This window comes from Salminus brasiliensis, chromosome 6 (assembly GCF_030463535.1).
Source record: "Salminus brasiliensis chromosome 6, fSalBra1.hap2, whole genome shotgun sequence".
NCBI lineage: Eukaryota > Metazoa > Chordata > Actinopteri > Characiformes > Bryconidae > Salminus > Salminus brasiliensis.
In genome coordinates, this window is record NC_132883.1 from 41307769 (window position 1) to 41330767 (window position 22999).

A 22999-nucleotide genomic window follows, 5' to 3' on the forward strand; every position below is an offset into this window, starting at 1 on the left:
ATGAGGTTGTGTTAGCAGGAATTCATAAAAAAGACCCCAGTGCTGGTGGAGTTGGGAGAGCCCTAGGTAAACCCGTCCATCAGGGACCACCGGCTAGAGCACTTCCAATATGGGACGTCCAGAACCTATATTGAATCGCAGGTCGTATCACACACATCTTAAGGATGCAGGAATATTAAGACTCTGACCTTCAGACCATCCCACACTTCAGGACTCATAAAAATCAAGCATGACATCAGAACGCCTCCAAACACTCCTCTGGCTAGATCGGAAGGCCAAAGGTCAGCTCATTTCCTCCCTCGTACTGAGTTCCCTCCTCAAGTTCGGGTATAACTGTGCAGTGTGCACCTAGTTTTAGGGCCTTTGCACTTCATATCCAATGTATTTACTGTTTAATAGATAAGCAAGATGCATTTGATTGGCAGCAAGGTCACTCGTAAGAAATGCACCCTTTTGACCGTGGCAAGACCAGTGGATTTTACAGCACAGGTCCTTGTAAAACGGCTAACTTTATTGCCTAAAAGCATTTATTGACTATTTAAAGTTGTTTTTTGATGCGTAAATAGTAAGGATGTGAGTTTGGTTGGGGTGAGAAATACTCAGATGGCTGTTTTACGTCACTGCAACAGCTCACAGGACCTGTAAGCCTACAATAGCATAGCTTTGTTTTTAGCGCTGTAACAAGACATATATAAGTAATGTGTTCACTGAAGAGATTGTAGCCTTTCTGCTAGTGTTAGCTTTTAGCCTAGCACCTGCCTGGGACCCACCAGCTTCTCTGGGTCTGGCTTCTTCACACAGCGCTTTTAATCCCACTTCTGATTTGTATTTAGCTCCAGTTTGTTTTCGAGGGTGCAGACAAGAAGTTGGCTAGCTTTTAGTCTAGTGCAGATCCCCAGAGTTTGAGCTCTTCCTCTGTGAAATACTGGCACAGGAAAAGCCGCGGTCATGTTGCCCGGCTGCCATAGCGAGACGCATTCCCATAACTTTGCCGTTTCTGGAGGTGATGAGCTGCTTGCCAGTGTCCAGAAGTCGCTGCCGCTTTTTACATTTCCAGCTTTGATTAGGGCTTTCTCAAGTGGGCGGAGTTTAGGTATGTTTTGGGGGCGGAGGGGGGATAAATAAAACAAGTCAAGACTGTGATGTAACAGTTTTTGGGTTTTGGAATTGGCCTGTTTTCCAGCTCTGTTTTGGTTTGAATGAGGAACAACACTGAGGTTCACGATATGTCATTTCCATGTACCGAACTCTCGTCATTCGACTACGCCAAGAACATCCCAATTACGGTTCTCCATTCTACGACACCTTTTGAGCTTCCTAGGTGATGGTTGGTGCTCCGGGAGGTTGTGTATCACGCAGCTCTGTTAGGATTGTAGCGAACATATCCAGCATTTGCTTAAACAGAAAACAGCATTTTCCTATACAAGCTCGGCGGTGCCCTGGTGGTCGGCGCTGATCCGTAGGGGCAGGATATTCTGGGATGGCTGTATCTATGTGCCCGCACTGCAGGCTGCCCCGCTCTGCCTCTGGAGGCATCTGTAGATTGATCGGACCCTCCGCGCTCTGATGCGCTGCCAGCGCTGTTTTTTTTTTTTTGTTTTGTTTTTGTTTTTTTTCTCCCCTCCTCTATCCAGAGCGCCGCGCAACAAGTGAGAGCGCGAGAGCGGCTGAGGGGATGCTGACTGGAGCCTTTTACAGAAATAGATGGAGCGCATGTACACATGTGAGCTCGCGCACCCACGCAAGAGAGGCAGCCTCTCAACTCCGCTAGCGCACTTTACAAGAGGCTTCGCCGCGCACACGCTGCCGGATAATTGGGCTCGCTGTTTGTGTGTCCGTGTGTGTGTGCGAGTGTGTGTGCGAGTGTGTGTGCACATGTGTATGTGTGTGTGTGTGTGTGTGTGTATATATACACACATACAGAACTCGCAAAGACGCCACGCAGCAAACGAGCATTCGCTCTCCAGGTTGGAGCATGGAGGTCACTGTAATGTATATGCATACACACCAAGGTGTGTCAACACACACACACACACATGTGCAGATGAGCAGTGAAAAAGAAAATACACTGGCACTAACGCACACACTCGACTTGAACATATACAAACCGACCGCCTACACACGCCGAGAGACTGGGCTTCATCAGGGCCATAGAGAGTAGTGGAAAACATGCAGTGGGTAAAGTTGTATGTGTGTGTGTGTGTGTGTGTGTGTGTGTGTGTGTGTGTGTGTGTATCCAGCCCGGTAACATATGTTTTCTCCCATGTGCTCAAAACACAGCACCTTCTACCAGAGGTCACCATTCTAAGGTTCTTTCTCCCTCGATCACTTGTCACACTCATGAACACTCAGTCTCACTCCTCACTTACACACTTGCCCTCCTTTTCTCACACTTTCACTCACTTGCTTGCTTACTCACACTAACTCTGTCTCTCCCACTCAGCCTCAGTCACTCTTCTCACACTCATTCTCACTTGCTCACACTTTCACACTCACGCTTTCTCTGTCCCTCTCTCACTCTTACACACACTCACGCACGCCTCTCACGCTCACTTACTCGCACACACCATCTCTCCCTCTCCCTTTATTGTGTCTCACACTGTTTCTCACTTACACACACGTCAGCTCTCTCTCTCCCTTTATTGTGTCTCACACTGTTTCTCACTTACACACACGTCAGCTCTCTCTCTCCCTTTATTGTGTCTCACACTGTTTCTCACTTACACACACGTCAGCTCTCTCTCTTGCTCTCACTCGCGCTCTCTCTGACTGCATTTCGCATGTCTTGTGTTTCTCCTCCTGGTTCTGGTTGTAATAATAATGTTGTTCTAATGACGGGCAGCTCAGGAATGCCCTGCAGACCTGCTGGTCTTGTTGTGGTACGCTAAAATAAGTGTGTGTGTTTATTTTCTTAGGCGCGAGAGGAGTTAAGGCCGGTCAGGGAAGATTTCGAAGCCAAGAATAAGCAGCTATTGGAAGAGATGCCCAAATTCTACAACAGCCGCATCGACTACTTTCAGCCCAGCTTCGAGGCGCTCATTCGAGCACAGGTGAGACACACACACACACACACACACACACACACACACACACACACACACACACACACACACACACACATATATATATATACATATATACACGCACAACCACGGATCAGCTATTTCCAGCTCAGCCTCAAGACTCTCATCGCTGAGTGTAGGTGAGTGTGATTGAGGCTAGGTGTGAGTAAAAGACCGTGTACAAGTGAAGCACATAAACACAGTGACCCAGTGAACTCTGTACAGTCCCGAACCCACCCCCTCAACCCCACCCCCCCACCCCTTCTGTCCCTCCTAATACATGTACTGTTTGTAAGGCCACTGTTGAACTGATAAACACTAATAATGAATACAGGGATGTGCTGATCCTGTAGACCTGAGTTGACCGGATTATGAACAGCTGACTGGAGCTGATATTAACAGCAGTGCCTGCAGATCAGCTCCAGTATCAGTCTGCTGATAATAAGACCAGCACAGCTGCACCACTGCGGAGCCCCCTGATACCGAAACACTGAGTATCAGCTGATCAGCTCTCTCTATCTCTCTCTCTCTGTCTCTCTCTCTCTCGCCCCTTGCTCTCCTCCTCCGTTTTCGTATTTCTTTTATTTGTTTAAAAGATTATCCCTTTTTGTCTTTATTTTTCTATCTTTATTTTTTCAATTCTTTTCGTCAGTCTTCTCTTTCTCTTTCTTTGTTGTTTGCTTTTTTGTTTATTTTCTTAGTTTTCCCTCATTTTCCTTTTTGTATTCCATTTTTTTCCTTTTTCTTCATTGTCTTTCCTTCTCTTCCTAAACTGTGTCTCTACACTCTCTTTTTGTTCTTTTTTTATTTGTCCTTTCATTTTATTATTTTGCAGCTTTTTCTGTCATTCTTTTGTTCTTCTGACCATTTCTTTACTCTCTTCTGTTTTTCTCTTTCATTCGATTTTTCTTTTATTTTTTCTTTCGTCTGTCCCTTCTTCCCTTCTGTCCTTCTCTCTCTCTCTGAGTCTCTCACTCTTTCTCTCTCTCTTGCTGTAATCCTCACTCTCTCCACCCAGATCTAATGCGATTAACCCTGACAACCTTATAGAAATAGTGAGTGTAACACACACACACACACACACACACACACACACACACACACGGTTCTCTCTTTTTTTGTCTCGTTCTCACACACACACACACACACACACACTTACAAATGTATACACACACACTCCCCACCCTCCTCCTGTCTGTAATGTGATTAACCCCCACAATCCTGCTTCAGCTCAGGCTGTGCCACTTCAGGAAGTTTAGGAGTTATTTGGTGTGTGTGTGTGTGTGTGTGTGTGTGTGTGTGTGTGTGTGTGTGTGTGTGTGCTTTACTACAGTTTACTACAGTCTTTAACCAGGTCAGCTAACACACTCAAGCCAGCACACACACACTTAAGCACTTACTGTCCCACTTGTTAATGATGAGCGAAACGACACGTCACTGTTTACACAGCTATAACCTTGTGACTGTGTGTGTGTGTGTGTGTGTGTGTGTGTGTCTGCATTACTAGACATAATGTTCTTTAACTTTTTTTAAGTAGCTTGTTTTCCCGCACAGTTCAGATACAGGAGCGGGGGTGTGTGAGTGTGTGTGTGAGTGTGTGCTGAAGGTTAAGTCAACCCAATGTTTTTTGCTAGGTGGTTGCTATGCTGTTGCTAGGTGGTTGTTATGGTGTTGCTAGACATTTGCTAAGATTTTGCTAGGTGGTTTCTATGGTGATGCTAAATGGTTGCAGGGTGGTTGCCATAGTCTTGCTAAAGGGGTTGCTATGGGATCCCAGGTGGTTGCCCAGTTAGTTGATATGGTGTTGCTACGTGGCCGCTGGTGGTTGTTATGGTGTTGCTAAGTGGTTGCAAGCATGTCCCAGGGGATTGCTATGGTGTTGCTAGACATTTGCTCTAGTATTCTGAGTGGTTACTTTGGTGTTGATAAGTGGATGCTAGGTGGTTTCTGTGGTGTTGCTGAACGGTTGCTATACTATCCCAGGTTGTTAATGTGGTTTTGCCAAGTGGTTCCTTTGGTGTCCCATGTCGCACTGGACAGAAGCCTTTCCTGTTATAGCATGTTCGGTTGCCGATTGCGACCGTGTCATCTGATGTATAGCTGATTAGTTGGGGTTGTGCGTAACCAAGACCAGCCTAATCCTCACAACTCCGGAGGCAGACGGGCCAAACAAGGTGTCTCAGCCAGGCCATCCGGTCCATCCAAACGTGGCCGATCCAACACCTGCCTCGTCCTTCATTGTAGAAATGCATTAAATTCATACAATACATACACATGCAAAAGTATTTAGACAGGCGTTTAGTCCTGCATGCTTGCAGCTTGTTTAATCTCTATAAAAAAGCATTGCCAGTCTAACAGGACGCCCTGGAGTCTAAAGTCACCATGCCCAACGCCGTCCAGTAGGTAGCGGGGTCTAAAGGGCCCCGCAGCACTGGGAGCACTGGGCTGTGGAGCAGTGGATCCGGCTTCTCTAATAGTGCTGAAGCTTCAGCCAACACCTTTGGGATAAGTTTGAGTGGCATTTTTCATCCATAACCCATCATCCATTATCAGTACCTGTCCTCAGTAATGCTTTAATGGCAGAATGCCATCAGATCCTTACAGCAATGTTCCAAAAATGTTGTAGTGTAAGGCCTTTGCAGAGGAGTAGAGTAATACTAGTACATATGCACCAATCAGCCAGAACATTAACACCAACTGCCTGATATTGATTGGGTTCCTGTTGTGCCACTACAACAGGAGCATCGGACCATTCGAGGCTTGTGGAGCAAGACCTCCTGTGGTATCTGGCACCAAGACTAACGTTAATCTTTTTCCAGCCCTCCCATCATCCTGGACACGCAGAAGCGGGTGCCATACAGGCTAGAACCGTCGCCCCAAACACACACACACACACACACACACACACACACACACACACACACTCACACACACTCTCACACACACATACAGCAGTACTTTAGCTATGAGAGGTATGAATAGCACGTCAGTGGAGAGAGGAGAATCACTATGTTAAAGAGGCAGAGTGTAGGAGGGCCTCAGAGATTCCATCACACATTACTGTATTTAGACTCTCTTCATAACTCTACACACACACACACACACACACATACACACACATGTGCTGCAGCTATCAGCAAGCAGGACTCCAGCAGGACAGTCAAAGATTAGTGTGTGTTCCCCTCAGTCCTCGATGGACACATCTTACACACTCTGACTCATAGATCTGCTTGTACTGAGTCTCCTCATCCTGCTGACTCACACACACATACACACACACACACACAAACACACACACACACACACACACACACACACACACACACACACACACACAAAAACACAACCCGCTCAGAGATTGCCTCTACTCAGATAGAAACTGGCCTCAGCTGTTTTGCTACAGAGGGCGATGCACACATAAAGGGGACACACACCACATCACACACTCTTCTTTGACATCTGGGTGGACACAGAACGAACACACGCAAGCATGTTTCTTGTGTCTTTGTGTGTGTGTGTGTGTGTGTGTGTGTGTGTGTGTGTGTGTGTGTGTGTGTGTGTGTGTGTGTGTGTGTGTGTGTGTGTTTAGATAATGTTTAGGGGCTTTGAGAGAGATCATATCCTCTCCATCTGTAAGTGGCTAAGAGATCCATAGTCAGTGTTCCCGCACTTCATAAACACAAACACACACACACAGACATGCTTGTTTTTATACAATGTTAGGACCTGGGGTCATATTTAAATGGTTTAAATCTACTTATTCACCATAAAAATAAATACACAAACTCAGAGGTCAGTAATCTGTATGTGGTCTTGGTCAGTACAGTTATCGATACGTAGGTTAGAAGTGCAAACTTATAGAAGAACACTTATAGGTTTGGTTCCTGACTTCCCAGTGAACTCCATCCGCAGTATGGATTAGATATTGGATGAAGTAGATATTGGATGGTAACTGTCCTTCTTCGAGGAGAGCTTTGGAAATAGTGATGCTAACACACTCATCAAATTGCAGTGTAATAAACAGTAGTAGTAGTAAGTAGTAGCGCCCATATATCTGAACAGAAGACTACTTTGTAAGTGTACATGGAGCAGTGAAACTGTGTTAACTGGAGTGATGGGTGGCGCTCAATCCACTACTTTTGGGATAAGGTGAGGTGGTGATCATTGTCTAACATCCTGACCTCAAATCCTTACAGCAATGCTCCTTCAAAATCCAGTAGAAAGCCTTCTACAAACAGTTACTCCAACAAAAGCAGGATCAGCTCTTTTTAATACCCTGGATTTCCATAGAAAATCAATGAGCAGGTGTCCCAATACTTTTGTCGTTTTAAAAAAAATATATATTAGGTTAATTTACCTTGGTTTCTTACTTTATAAAGCAAGACATTGTCGAGAGGAAAATGTATAACAGCACACTTGGACTAGCCACAGGTCAGTTTTTTTTTTACGTACTGCCGCAGCAAAACGGTTTTGAATGAACACAGCGCCCCCACCGATACACACTGCGCATCCGTTCACCGTGCCGCGTGTTTGTAAACTCTGCGCTAATCCCGGGGCGGCTGTGGCGCTGGTGTGGCTGTAATCTGTTTCCAGGAAATCAACCCTGTGCGTAATAGCTACTGCTGACCACCACAGTTTAAATATCCGATAGCCGGGGTTATATTAACCCGCCGTCGTTCGCTGAGACGTTCCTGCATCCACACAAAGCAATTTGCGGAATTTATGAGCGTGCCCTGACGATTGTGTGGTAAATATTTGAAGCAGTTGTCAGTAGGTGTAGACTGACAGAATGTATATATGTGTAGGATTACACTGGTTTGCCCGCAGCCAGCCTCTTTGGCACCCGTGTGGGGCACCATCCTTCTTCGTCAGTCTTTTTGACTGTATGAAGGTTCTGTCCGCTAGCCCCCTTCTTGCTCCCACGTGCTGCCCTGTAAACGGCCCGTCAGGACGGACTTGATGTGGTGAGGGAGCGGCAGTTAGGCGCATAAACAGGACAGAGCAGTTTCCGCTTCGGGCAAACCCTGGGCAGGAACTGGTCTCGGTAGATCACAGAATGGCACCGGCTCCAAGTGATCTCCTGATTACAGCTCAGGATAATAAGCAAAGACAGACGAACGTTTGACTTCTGGCCAGGATAAATGATGATGCCTAGTAACACACATCCACAAATGTTTATTGGGGCGCAGTGGTCCTACTTCCTGCTTAGGGGGGGAGGGGGGGTTGGGGAGAAAGACAAATGGATTGGTGTTTGTGGTGGAGGGCTGAGGAAGTTGTCCTGTCGGAGCGTGATTATGTAGAGGTAGTTCAGGAGAATAGCTTTGCTCTGTCACTTAAAACGTTGCTGTGTTTACTGACAGACTATGTATGTGGGCAAAAGTATTGGGACACCCGCTCAATTATTGCTTCTTCCAAATTCAAGAGTATTAAAAGAAGGGGGGAAAAATGTCTCTACAGTCAGGGAAGGCGGATTTGATTGCATTCAGCAACAAGAGCGTTAGTGAGGTCAGAACCTTGGATGATCCCAAAACGTATTGGGGTGGATGGAGCACCATTATTCACAAGAACTACTCTGGAGAGTCCTATTCTACTGGCAGTACTTTTCTACAGGGACTTGAAAAGCTGTATGTGTGTGTGTGCATTTGCACATCTGTGTCAGCAATGGGTGCAATCTAAAGTAGCTGAATGCGTTCATTAGAAGGGGTGTCCACAAACATGTGTACATATCGTATGGATGAATATGAATCTGGCAGATGTTCGTTCATATTCTGTCAACATTTTTATTATGAATGGACCAATAGAAATGCTCCAATGTCTGGAATAATAACGTACAGTCCAGTGGAAAAATAAAGACACCCCAGTAAAAGTATTTTTGATTATGTACATTTGATCATTGTAATTAATTTAATTAATTAATCAAAGCTTGAAATGAAGATCAAATGTCCATATGTTTAAATTCATTAAATATTTGATATGACTTATATTTTGTACAAAAACCCTTTACAAACATCATGAAAGAAGCAGGGGATCGGCCCTTTAATGTGCCACTGGAGTCTGATTTAGCTTCACGGAAAGCCTCTGTCCCCTTCTCTGCTCCGTCTGACAGAGAGGGCCTCAGACTGCCAGTGTACTGTAAGTGTGTGAGTGTGCAGCGAGGGTACAGTACGCTGCGAGTGGTAGCATGAATAAATCTAAGCTCTAAGTGTGTGTGAGTGTGTGTGGGTTTGCGCTGTGTTTCCCAGCGCTTTCATTGGCGGCCCACTCCTCCTGGAGTCTTGTAATGTGATTAAAGGCTATTAATCATCAAAGCGTCTCTCGCGGGACCCCTGACTCACGGGCCGGGGGAAGAGCAGGGGCGGGACGTGTCAGAAAAGCTTTCAACCGACACTCGCTCGCTCTCACACCAATCGCTGCTGAAGACACAGGGGTCACTACCACCCAAGAGCCAGGAGCGCTCTGTACAATACTGCAGCACCATCACTGCTCTCAGACGTGTGCGTATTAAAGAGTGCTTCTGTTGGACTGAGTGTCTCTACTGTCCAGGGAAGAAGGCTTTCTACTAGATTTTGGAGGAGCATTGCTGTGAAGATTTGATTGCAGATTGATAGAGTGTCACTGAGGTAACTCCCCAACTCCATCCATCATTCCAGAGATCACAGTTCTTCCACTGCTTCACAGCTCAATGCTGGAGGGCTTAACACCCCTCTAGCCCACACCTGGCATTAGGCAGCATAGTGCCAATAGGTTCATGTCGATCTGCTCCAGAGAGTCCTATTCTATTGGCAGAACTTTTCTACGAGGACTAGACAAGCTGCATGCGTGCATTTGCTCATCTGTGTCAGCAATGGGTGGAACTTATAGTAGCTGAATGCATTCATTAGAAGGGGTGTCCACAAACATTTGGACATGTTGTATGGTGGTTTGTCAGTAAAATCAGCCCAAGTTCTTGATATTGATAAAAGCCTCACCACTGCTGCTTCCAAAGTTCTCCGAGACATGAAGACCGAACACCTGCCCGTCTCAGGGTGTGTTTACAGTGGTCAGCTTTGGCTGGATTAAAGCGAAACCTGGTGTGATTGATTTCTCCATTAGTGCAGGTCCCTAGAGTAAGTGTGAATGCTGCAACTCCGCGGAGTGAGACCGCCCGAGCAGATGGGTCTCGGCCCATTTCTAAACACACTCTGGTGCGGTTCGTTTGAAGTATGAGCACAATGTGAACCAAAGGCATCTAACCGAACCGATCGCAGGACATGGTGTCACGAGATGGTTGTTTATGAGCATTTATGGGTGTTTAGAGTTGAGCATGGGTGCGTCTCCAGGCAAACCTGCCCACGTTTCTGTGCTTTAACTGTCCCAAACCACAAACAGTGTTCCAGAACTAGCCACCACTCATCAGTGTAGTCGCCTCAGTAGAGTAAAGACGTGTGCGAGCTGGCATGCAGCCATGGTCACGGAAAATTTTACAGCTTTAACGTACATTGTTCTGTGTCAGTAAACGCCATAGCTTGTGTACATTATCAAAAATGTGGTGTAATACTGATATCAAGAAGTGATCTAATCAGAGCGGTTCAAGGATACAGGGGTTAGATTGAATTATTATTTGATAATTATCATTTATAATGTGCAAAACCTCTGATTGCTTATTTCTCCTAATTGTGGTTCAGTTTTTAAAAAATCAGTATGAACACAGAGCCAACCAAGACTGAAATCTGACAGTCTGGTGTTTTCTTGCTTGGTCCGGACCAAAGAAATCGCAAAGAAACGCAGCCTAAAATCCGGGTCGTTCGGGTTTAGTGGTGGCCGAGCAATTACAGCACTGTTTATTGGAGACTGACAGGGTTGTGGGTTAATATGTAGGTTTGACCTCAGGGTTCGCTAAGCTGCCGCTGTTGGACCCTTAAGCAAGGACTGCAACCCATAGCGTGGCTGACCCTGTGCTCTGACCCCAGCTTTCTGGACTGGGATTTGCAAAGGGAACCATTGTTCTACCCATCCCTGCTGTTCATCTCTAGCTGTGATGATCAGTATACCAGTGCAAAGCAACGGAGGAAGGGGTTCCTCTTGTGAGACTTCATGGTTTCCTCCAGTGTTCCTTGCCACTGTGGTTTCTGCTTTGCTTTGCATTGCTTTGTTCTGTCAAGCTGCTTTGCAACATTATCAGGTGACCTTTACTAGACAGCGGGAGGAAAACCTTGGTTACAGCTGGAGGAAGATATATTGGGAGAAACCAAGACTCCCGAGGGGGATCCATCCTAACTGCCTAATAAATCACTCATAAATGGTATAAAATCAAAGTTGTTATTCTCAGGTCTGCTGATATAATCAGTAGCTTTTTTTCCATCATTCTTTGGCCACACACCCTTTTGTGGGGACAATAAATTCATAAACATTTTTTTGCTTTAATTAATTTCGCACAGTTCACCCTTTGTATATTATCATAAGGTGATGTGGTACCACAACAACCACCCACGGCGCCCTCACACTCACCCATCCCACCCGTCTGAGAAGTGAGAAGAACAAGAGAGACAGCTAAGAGCGAGGGCAGGGAGGAGGCACGCTAAAATTCTCACATGGGTGGTGGTCAAGTTCGGTTCTTTTTTTTTTTTTAACCTTCTGTTAACGTATGTGAATAAGAGTAGTAGTGATGATAGTCCTGATCAGTGGGGGGGGAGGAGGATCTGATGGGAAAGTGTGCTCATTGGTAGAGGGCAGGAGGTTGAGATGCTCACTGTGTTCAAGTTCCGCTCTGTGGGAGTTTAGAAGCTCTGGGTTTCTGCTGTGATCCACATACTGTTCATTTTAACCCTTAGAGTCCAAACCTCTCACACACACTGTTCCCTCTCTCTCTCTCTCTCTCTCTCTCTCTCTCTCTCTCTCTCTCTCTCTCTCAGGTGGTGTACTTCACAGAGATGCACAAGATCTTCAGTGAGCTGACCGATCAGATCGATCAAGGTGGTCTGACGGATGAACAGAGGGAGCAGCAGAACGAGGCCAAGCTGAACGAGTTGAGAGCTCTGTCCATCGTAGCAGACGACTGAGAGAAACAACTAATGAGAAACAAATGCTCAGTCTCTGTTTGCCATTCTCTTTCTTCCACCCTTTTTGTCAAACACACTCAGTTTGTTGACGGTCGGATGATTGCAGTCTCGGTTGTCCAGTAGACTGTAAAAGATTAGCAGTGGAGTAGGATTGAATTTTTTCGTTGCTTTAATAAAGGGGACTGGGGGATTTTATTTTTTTGCGTTTAGCTCTTTCACTGTCGTAGTTTATTAAACTTCTTGTACTGATCCGCTGTAAGTTACAGTAATACTTGACCAAGAACTGAGGTAGAGGAACGTTGTTACCGTCTCTTTCCAGGTTTCGTCACTGACGTTCGTTTCATTTGAAAACCGAAGACCTTGTTTGCTAAGTAGAATATACGTTATACCTAACAGAGAAAACCCAGATCCCAGGTAGATGACACTTTTCCATTGCTTTAATAAGGTGACTGAGGAACCGTTCCTTTAGCTCTTTCACTGTCGTAGTTTATTAACCTTCCCATACTGATCTGCTGTAGGTTACAGTAATACTTAACGTCTGACAGCCAACAAAAAAAAAAAACAAGAACCAAGGTAGAAGAACTTCATCAGCGTCTCTTTCCAGATTTGATGTCACTAACAGTCTTCAAAAACAAAGAATCGGCAAGTAGAGCATCACTGGAGTCGTGCATGTACTTTATACCCAACACAGCGGATTTTATACCGGAAGTGCTTTAAGTCCTTATGTTCTCATAACAGTAAACAATTACAGCAGAAGTTGCTGTTTTTTTAAGAGACCAACACGAAGCTTGATCCACTGCAGGCATGAAGTATTTATTGAATGTTCGGATTTTCCAGCTGCCTGAAACTTACTTCAGCTGAAGCATCTGTTGGAGTTCTGGTTCAACAACACGCATGAAAGCTCTGTTGACTAATGCTGTAGCGCCCTCTACTGTCAGAACCAGAGTACTCTCTATTTTAGCTTTTTTCAGGAGCTGGGGTTTGTTTGTGAATTCAAATTAGAAGTTGTGTGATTCTTTTTTATATATATATATATATTCTTAATTATTTTTATTATTATTATTATTTTAACTGCATTCAGCCATAATAGTGTGTTCCATCACATTCAGGACCAATCAAACAAGCAAGTGCTTCTTTATCTTCATCCATGTCTTTGTTTTAAATAGAACTAGTAATAATCCACCTAAGTGTTTGCCAAAGTATAGGCAGGTCTGGACAATCGCCAAATGTACACTAAAGCTTCTTGGTCATTTATGGAGGCTGTTTGATGTTTCTGCAGTTCAGTGAAAATATGTGCCTTTAGCATGGTGGTTTCGTTCTGCCTCAGGGCTTCTGCTTCTGGCTAAAGGAATGTCATGATGTCTGGGCCAGGGGGGACCTCGGATCCAGATTGAATTGTTCTGCTCGGTTCTGTCTGCGAGATGAGAACAGAGTCCTTCACATCAGTGGGTTTGGTGTGAAATTCTGGTTATGGATCAATTTACTGGCTTTTTACATCCAGTGGTGATGAAAAGAACCAGCCCAGATAACATGCCCATGTGGGCCCTGTATGAGCTGCCTTGTGTTCCACATTGGCCTCACATGTAGATGCCCACCAGAATCAGTAATGGGACCAGGAAGGTTAAACATGGGCCCCCTCTGGGTTGTACTGCATGGTCTAGATGGGCTATAGAATGCCATGGCCTATTCGGGAAGCCCAACTAACAACCTGGGGTCCCAGAAACATTGCATGTGTAAAACCCCTCAGAGCCTATGCCCACCTGGAACCTACCTAACCCAGGCTCCACCCACATGAGCGTGTTGACTGGGAAGTGTCTCAATGTCTACAACACAAACGAAGCCATTTTACTCTGAATGACCAGAGGCAGTTTGTGAAGTGTAGCTTTGTGGGGCATTAAACTCTTAGAGACATTGGTTTCCATTCTCTGTTACTGAGGATTTCACACCAAAACCCCTCTGAATGATTCGAAATTGCTTACGTCTTTATTTATGCAGAAATTTGAAAATAAAGCTCATGCATACGTTCGTTTTTTTAAATTGTAACTTCTTCAGTACAGCAGCCTTCTGCTTCTTCTGTGTGTCAATTGTAATCCCAGTTACAAATTCTTAAATTTCTTTTAACTCTATATTTGTATTTGGTCATTTTATATTTATTTGTCATGTAAAATCATAAAAGCAATAAAATGATTGTAGGAGAAACTGAAAAAACACTTGGCCTATTTATTTATTCAAAAACAAAAACACAACTGTATCGTGAACCCACAGCTGGAATTGTACGACCTTTCCTAAAAGCAGACATTGAACATTTCTACTTTGCATAAATTGTACAAGTTAAAGGAGACGTGTACAATCTTCCTCAAACTTTGACCTTTTCTACATTAAAAACCTAAACTAATTCTCTTTATTCTTCTGCAGTTTCTACATTTCTACCTCGACTGAAGTGAACAGTAAATCTACAGGTTTAGTTCTCAATATGTACAGCTCAAAGTGTCACATTTACAGCTCGCACGATTGGTTTTATATAATACACACTGCATAAATTACACACAGGGGTAATTCTGTGTCTGTTAGTAATTACCCGTCAATAAAACACGAGAATTAATGACACTGTTCATATCACATGTCACAGATTTGTACCATAAAAATGCAAATTCACTGTTTTACCAGCTGAAACATCTGCAAAAACATTCCTGAAAGATTAGCAAGATTGACCTTTATGTCTCTAGGAAATCTCCAGAGTTCCTAAAAAGTCGTGATGTCTACAGTAGCGTGACGAGTTAGTGCAGTGGATGGACGGAGTTTAGAGCAACAGCATTCATTATGTTCTACTAAATCCTGTCAGAACGACCTCAGTGCAGATTCTGGTGGCTGGGTGGAAGAACAGGGCTGTGTTATGGGTTCAGAATGACGTCGGTTTGAAAGATGAATGATGAATCTCAAAACTTTACACCCTCTTGACTTTCAATAGACGTTAAAGTTAAGTGTTTCTATTGGTTCATTCATCAGAAAATTTGATGTAAATTTAAAGTGGATAAAAGTAAAACTTTGCAAAAATGTAAAAGCAAGGTTTTTGCGTGAGGAGCGACAATTTACACTTTTTCATTTATTTTTACATTTTGAATTTAATTTAAGCGTCTTTTCCTTCTGTAAAACGAGACCACCCAACTTTTAATCAAACTCGCATTATACTAAAATATCCCGTTATACATTTGATCTGCACTTCAACAGGACTTCTCTGCTTCACTCACTGAGCTACGAGTTTACGCTTTAGTTATTGCTGCCAGTAATTGTGACTTCTAAAAGAACTATTGAGATTAGCGAGTGGAATTTTACAGTTTAGGTCACCCTGAAATCGAAACCCATCTTTTACCCCCCATATTAGTTTATGTCTCTGGTCATATTAAGCACCATTCATCAGATCTTACACAGCATTAAGACACTGGATTCTTGTTTCCTTATGATTTTCCACTCGAGGACAATGACTTCTACTGCCCACCACCAGTGCACCAGTGGGCGGGGCAAAATCAAATGAACCAGTAATATCATATTTCACCTCTCCACCAATCATTCAATCAATCATCGAGAGGAAACGCTCAGCTACCTGATGCTGTTTTTCACTCTGGTCAATGTTGCCGTATGGAGAGAAAGTGCAGCTGTGTCCGAAACTGTGCCGTGTTCACTGTCGCCCCCATGTGGAAATCCAGAGCACGGCACAGAGCTTGACTAGTATTATAGGGAACAGAAGTTGACGAGGTAGTGAACGATTTCTGACAGACACAAGGGATTATGGAAATACCATGTCAGTTATGTGTGCATCATGGGATTGTTACAGTGCACTGAAAATCCAGCACTACGTTTTCAGACACCACTACAAAATTACGAAACCCCAAAGTAGCGGACCATGAAGTAAACAGGGCACAGTTTCGGGACACAGCTTCTGTTCAGATTCCTACCCGTTCACACAGAGTTTTATCCATCAACCAATCAGTCGCTAAAACGTTTAACAGGAAAATTCCAGAGCCCGGGTCGAGTGTCTAGAGGGCCGCTTTGCTGTACATCTGCGTGATCTGTTCGCTGAAGACTCTGCGCAGATCTACTCGTCTGCTCTTCAGGGTTGGAGTGAGGAGACCGTTACTCACGCTGAACATCTCTGGGTGCAGATACAAATCCTTCACCTGACAAACAAAAACAAACACAGACCATGAAGAGAGTCGGCACATCAGAAACACCTCACAAGTCGTCTAGCCACCACGGTTTGGTTCTGGTCAAAGTGTCTCACTTCTTACCCTCACTCCAGGTCTCCTGCTTTTAACACCTCACCTCACCAAGAACTGACTGTGAACTCACTGCCTAATATGTAGCTCCTACCCTACTTGACCGATGCTGCTGTAGATGAAGACCATCCAATGCTCTTCACTTCATCTGTCAATGGAGTAAATGTTATGGCATACATACACTTTGTGTCTAAATATTTGTGGACACCCCTTCTAATAAATGCATTCAGCTACTTTAAGGTGCACCCATTGCTGACACAGCTGTGCAAATAATAGGACTACCTGGAGCAGATAAACACGAGTCTATTGGCACCATGCTGCCTAATGCCAGGCGTGGGCTACAAGGGTATAAAGCCCCTGTGTGTTCTCTGGAATGATGCATGGTTCTCAGGTCAGCGTTTCAGCCAGTTGAGGATCAAGACCTCCAGACTACTGAGAAGCTTCTTCCCACACGCCATCACACTCATGAACAGCTGAACATTACAACACTACTTTCTGAATACAGTCTACTACATACATACATCCTATCCAGATGTTCTCTCACTCTCCTTTCTCTGTACTGCACTTTATTTATCTGATCGTGTCTCAGAACAATCTGTACTACCGTCTCAACCAGTGACTCCTCTGTTCTCCATATTTATATCTATTTAATCCAGTCTGCACTGTTCTTTACAGCTGCACTTAGCACTTAACATGTGCAGAGTTGTATATTTAAGTAAAGTTACAGGTGTGTCTGTGCGTCTATGTCACTGTGTGTGTGTGTAGGTTGGGTGTGTTTGTTACTTCTGTAATGTCAGTAATCGTGCACTGTGAGCTACTGTAACCAAAAACAAATTCCTTGTATGTGTAAGCATACTTGGCCAATAAAGTCCGATTCTGATTCTCCACCCAATACTTTTGGGATGAGTTGGGATGAGTCAAGGATGAGGTTGTGGTGTGATCAATAATTCGACATCCTGACCTCACTGTTGCTGAATGCAATCAAATCTTAGTAGAAAGCCTTCTGCCCTGGACAGTAGAGACAGTCTTGATTTTAGATCAATGAATGAGCAGGTGTCCTGATACTTCTGTCCATATAGTGTAACTTCTCACATCCGTGTGAGACATTAAGAGCACTTAAATGTTCTTTTAAAAAGACTTTTTGTGCAAGTTGTGTGGTGAAGAACTGTGGTGTGGATCAACAAGCGAGCCATTGTTGTACCTGCTCAAATGACTTTAGCCCTGCCTCTTTCCCCACTGCAGTCATGTCATCCAGCACTGCTTTCTTCACATCCTGAATGTAAGGAGAGACACACAATGGGGTTACAATGCATCTGATTTTGTGGTGCGGCTGCCGAGTTTTAGCCCAACAAAGCAGAAGCTCCTACAGTCCGGTATTTGAAGACAGACACCAGCTGAAGAAATTTGCTGCACTTCGGCTTGAATAGAATTACTTTTTGCAGCAACAACCTAGGAACCACCTGTGATGACCCTCTAGAGCTGGCGAACGCACCAGTGCACCAAAGTCGAGGTTTTCTGAGGTTTCTATTAATATCTTAATATCGATAATACAGCGGAGAACAGCGGTTTAGACATTTCCACATTTTCTGCAGAGCCCATCCTTTCGTAATTTTGGACGTTCTTTAACCTGGAAGAACCGCAGTCTAAACGGAGATACAAAATTGACATGAAAGCCACAGTACACTGGTGATACGATGCTGATTAAACTCACAGGATTCTGACAGAGCTCCTCATACGATCCCACAATTCCTCTGTCTTTGGTCCAGTTAATGAACACCTCTGGGTCCGGGACCACAATACCTATCAAGAAAGACTGAAGAACGAGAAAGGGGGGGGACAAAAAAGGTGTGAACAGTCAGAAGGAAGAAATACAGTGATTCTCTAACAGCAAATGTTCATAGATGTGTGTGTCCCCAATCATGTACTCACCTGTAGACTGTCTCCATGCACAAACACCTGCAGCACAGGTACGCAGCGCGTGTAGACGTTCTCGATCTTCTCTGGAGCGATGTACTCTCCCTGAGACAGTTTAAAGATGTTCTTTTTCCTGTCTATGATCCGCAGGGTCCCGTTCTAACAGAGCAGACGACCATATTATTATTATTATTATTATTATTATTACTACAAATCTTATTGGAAATGCATATAAATATAAATAAACCATACAAACCACCTGTTATACCACAGCAACCCCCTGGGAGACCATATTAACCATCCTAGCAAGCATATCCAGTATAACCACAACCATATGGCAACACCCTCACAACTATCAAGGCTACTAGAGTAATTGTCTATTGTTCAGGGATAAAGGCTTTCTACTAGATTTTGCTGTGAGGAATGATTGCATTCAGCGACAAAGCATTAGTGAGGTCAGGATGTTGGATGATCACCACCCCACCTCATCCCAAACTCCCCAACTTATCCCAAAAGTACTGGATGGCGCACCAACAATCATTCCAGAGAACACCACTCAACTGCTCCATAGCTCAATGCAGGGGGGCTTTATACCCCTCTAGCCCACACCTGGCATTAGGCAGCATGGTGCCAATAGGTTCATGCTTTTCTGCTCCAGAGAGGCCTATTCTATTGGCAGTACTTCTCTACAGGGACTAGACAAGCTGCGTGGGTGTGTGCACACATTTGCAAATCTGTGTCAGTAACAGGTGCAAATTAAAGTAGCCGAATGCATTCTTTATAAGGGGTGTCCACAAATATTTGGACATATTGTTTAAATAGATAGATAAACAGATATATTAATACAAGTTACTACCTGGTTTAAAAGCACTTGTGCTAAGTGGCTGTCCAACAGCCTCACTCACCGGCAGCCACTGTCCCACGTCTCCTGTGTGCAGCCAGCCATCACTATCCAGAGCCTCGTCAGTTCTCTCCTTATCATTCAGGTAACCCTGAAATATACTGGGTCCCTGGATACAGATCTGACACACAAACACACGCCAAACCTTATACACACTGACTGACGCTGCACATTTGGAGATTATTATTATTAAGGATTTTTACTAAGCCAAAAAATGTGAGCCTTCACCTCCCCCTGTCCGCTACTGGCGTAGTAGTTCATGTCTGGAATGTCGGTCAGCTTCACCATGGCACATGGAAGAGGAGCTCCAACATGGCCTGAAATATACACACATCGCATCAACCTCCAATCTAGTTTAAAGTGCAGCTTCTTCCATTTGAATTAAAACAACATTCGTGTTGATAATTAGAAGAGGAGGCGGACTATACTTCAAAAAATATGTGGACACCACAGCCACGGCAGTAAAATGGTTTGGACCGAATGAAGAGCTCAGTGACTTTAAACATGGAAACTGTCCATCAGAATTTGTGATTTCTGTCCTGCTAGATCTGCCCCAGCCAACCGTAAGTTCAGCCACGAAGCAGCAGACCAGAAAAACTCATTAAAGAGCTCCAAACCTGTGTGTTTTGAGCTTATTTTATGCCAGTTCTCTTCTTTGCTGGGTTGTTATGATAATGCTAAAGTTTAGACATGATGGAACATGATGGATGATGGATAGACAACTGGGTCAGAACATCAGGCAGGTCTTGCGGGGTGTTCCCAGTATTCAAGTGGTACAAGAACGGACAATCAGTGAACTGACGACAGGGTCATGATTTGTGTTGAAATTCACTGGTTCAACCAGTGCTTCTGTCTATATGGTTAAACAAGGGATCCTTATATCGAGATCCTCAGTTATAGCCTAATGAGGTCTCTATAGACATGAGCTTGAATCTTGGCAATCCATTCAAAAAGGTCACTAGATGAATCGCCACTATTTTTGCTCATCTGGATAACAAAACGTGGATCATCCACATCAGTCGATATTATCGGCCAGCCAATCTACCTTTCAGGCTCTGGTCTATAAGTGTATCAGTGTCTCTTCCATAAAGACAATAATATCTACATACTGGGGAGTTTTTGAAGGCTGTTAGTGTGTTACCTGCGGTCCAGTCACCAGGCATAGAGAATGTGCAGCCTGCTGTACATTCAGTCTGTCCATATCCCTCAAAAATCTACACACACACAAACAGAAGCACAGTCATTAAACACAGTCCATCATCATCATCATCATCATCATCACTCATCTTCCAAGGCACAAACCCACTGCTTAACCAATCACAGTGTGTTTACTGTGTGCTACAAGCACCTTGATCAATCACAGGTCCAAGCAGAGTCTATACAGTCTGTGTATACTTTGACGAACTAAGGTACACTGTGAGGACAAAAGTATTGGGACACCAACAGGAGCTTATGACATCATATTCTAAATCCAGAGGCATTAATATGGAGTTGGTTCCACCTTTGCATCTATAATAGCCTCCACTGTTCTGGGGGAAGCTTTGTCCATTCGTCCAGAAGAGCATTATTGACGTCAGACACTCATGTTGGACGAAAGGGCCTGGCCTCTACAAACCCTACAGCAGAACCTTGTGGGACTCCACAAAATGTTCTTAACTGTTCCCAGATCGTTCATAATGGTGTGTGTATTGGGACCAATGGTTCAATACATTAACAGAACTGTTCTTACCAGGCAGCCGAGCGTGGCCCTGAGGAAGGAGAGGACAGTAGGGGAGATTGGAGCAGACGCAGTCAGGATGAACCGGAGATTCCCCCCTAGATTGGCCTGCAGTGAATAGAGACAAGCAAGAGGGGGCTTAACAGAAAACCTTTGCATTGAGCACACGTCCCAAACAGCAAAGCATAAATACAAAACTGCCCTTATGTATAAGAGTCAGATGAGTGAGGAGTGCAGGAAGTGAAAACGCCATCAAGTGAGGTCTACTAGTTGCAGACTTGAGGCAGATTTTACCTGCAAACAGACCTATAGAAAATAGTGTGTAATATTGACTAATTAATCAAACAGATGTAAGGGCTTCGCTTATGCTACTTTCAAGCAAGTTCAGTTCAGCCTGCTTGTTTGGAAAAAGAGAGCAGAAAAGAGAACAAAGAAAAGAGAGGAGGAGACCTGTATCTTGTTGAAGACGAGTTTGTCCCACAGACTGTTGTTTCTGACTATCCCGCTACTCAGCTCAGCCTGTTTCCTCCTCACAGCGTAGTGCAGGACGACCCTCTTTAACGGAGACGTCACCGAGCCTAGGATCTATACAGAAAATGAGAGAGACACAAACACAGAGGATGAGGAGGAGTTTTTTTTCCCACACAAACCATTTGGACTCTGAACCAGGACTGTGGCTGTTAAGATGGTTTACTAAACCCCATCTCCATCACACACACACACCCTATAATAATAATAATAATAATAATAATAAAAAAAAATAATAATAATGTTCTGCTCAGTTGTAGATTGATGCATTATGTTGCAAATCTACTTTACACTTGTCATCCCTGCACTGTACATTTCTTTTGTATTTTGGGTAAATTTAGTGTGTATTATACATATGTAATTTTTATTTTATATATTCCATTTTCTATTTTTTCCTGTTGTTTCATGTGAGTGGTTATCAAAGCATTTGTCTGTATAATGTGACAAATAAAACTTGAGAACATGAATATGAACTTGATGGGATTAAAACTTATGATCTCCTACATCTTTTCTCAGGAGCTATGGAACCACGTTTCAGTGTCTGAGAAAGAAGGGTTAAAGAAAGTAAAATTACTCAAAAACTTGAATGTAATGTCATTTTACAGCTCTAGACCGGCCCTACGGTCCAACTGCTGCTCATCAACTGTGAAAAGATCATAAGATCAAATTTCAGCAAGAACTCAGGTCTCCACTGTCAAAAGCCTCCCAGTCTAGGGGGAAGTCATGATGTAATGGAGAGGAGTCCTAACCTGCAGATAGGAATAAACAGTGCCCAGATTGAGGGGGCGGAGCCACAGGCTAAACTTCTGATGCAGTATTTAATCATTTTCAGTTGCAGCTCATTTCCTGATGCTTTTGAGGCTCACCTCAGTACGTCTTGTTGACCAAAGGAGATGCAGAAGTAAGGGGAGGTTTTGAGTAAGCGAAGTTAAGCGAAGTTAAACACAGTCATCAGTTACTGAGTCAGTACGATAAGGTGGCCTGACTACAGTTTTTACAGTGTAATGGCTCCTACCACATCCCCCACACACACACACAAATATATACATTTCTGACAGAAATGACTGATACTGACCTTGTCGTAGATGCGGTTGAGTAAGCGGGGTACCACAGGGAAGAAGGTGGGTTTCAGGGTCTTGATGTCATCCATAAGTAGAGAGATGTCCCCCTGATAAAAGCCTACTCGCGCTCCATGGCAGAACATAGACACCTGATAACAGACAGACCCAGTCAGTTAAGACTCGATTTCTGGCTAAAGCTGACTGTCGATTACTGTTTCTAGCTTTGCTGCATAATCTGATCCATGTTTACAGATAACAGTGTGTCAGAGAGTGTCAAACCACAGAGGCAATCTAACTCATCTGAGGAGTGTGTTGCAGAATGCTAAACTGATGGCTGTACGTTTCCATTATTCACGAACTGCATTAGCCTCATGACTCCAACCAAAACTAAAGAAGCAAACATCTGGCATTAAACCACCTTTGCTGCTCAGCAGCTCTCCAGATAAAGAGAAAAGTGTTAAGATCACTCAGACTGTCTGAGGAGCAACCCCTTTAAGACAGAGG

The 22999-nt window shown here is 44.1% G+C and overlaps 2 protein-coding genes across 3 annotated transcripts in view; one reads left to right on the plus strand and one right to left on the minus strand.

Moving 5' to 3' along the window:
• Positions 1-14308, plus strand: part of bin3 (bridging integrator 3) — a 70347-nt gene extending 56039 nt beyond the window's left edge. The window contains exons 8-9 of the mRNA XM_072682430.1: positions 2916-3050; positions 11954-14308. Coding sequence (XP_072538531.1) covers positions 2916-3050; positions 11954-12100 — 282 coding nt within the window. The 3' untranslated portion in view covers positions 12101-14308. The remainder of the gene's footprint in view (positions 1-2915; positions 3051-11953) is intronic.
• Positions 14306-22999, minus strand: part of acsl2 (acyl-CoA synthetase long chain family member 2) — a 28287-nt gene continuing 19593 nt past the window's right edge. For both annotated transcript variants that reach the window (XM_072682429.1, XM_072682428.1), the window contains 10 exons: positions 22510-22644; positions 21357-21491; positions 20919-21014; positions 20331-20403; positions 19418-19506; positions 19194-19310; positions 18304-18447; positions 18086-18187; positions 17576-17647; positions 14306-16275 (listed from right to left, as the gene is read on the minus strand). In XM_072682429.1, coding sequence (XP_072538530.1) covers positions 16135-16275; positions 17576-17647; positions 18086-18187; positions 18304-18447; positions 19194-19310; positions 19418-19506; positions 20331-20403; positions 20919-21014; positions 21357-21491; positions 22510-22644 — 1104 coding nt within the window. In that variant the 3' untranslated portion in view covers positions 14306-16134. The remainder of the gene's footprint in view (positions 16276-17575; positions 17648-18085; positions 18188-18303; positions 18448-19193; positions 19311-19417; positions 19507-20330; positions 20404-20918; positions 21015-21356; positions 21492-22509; positions 22645-22999) is intronic.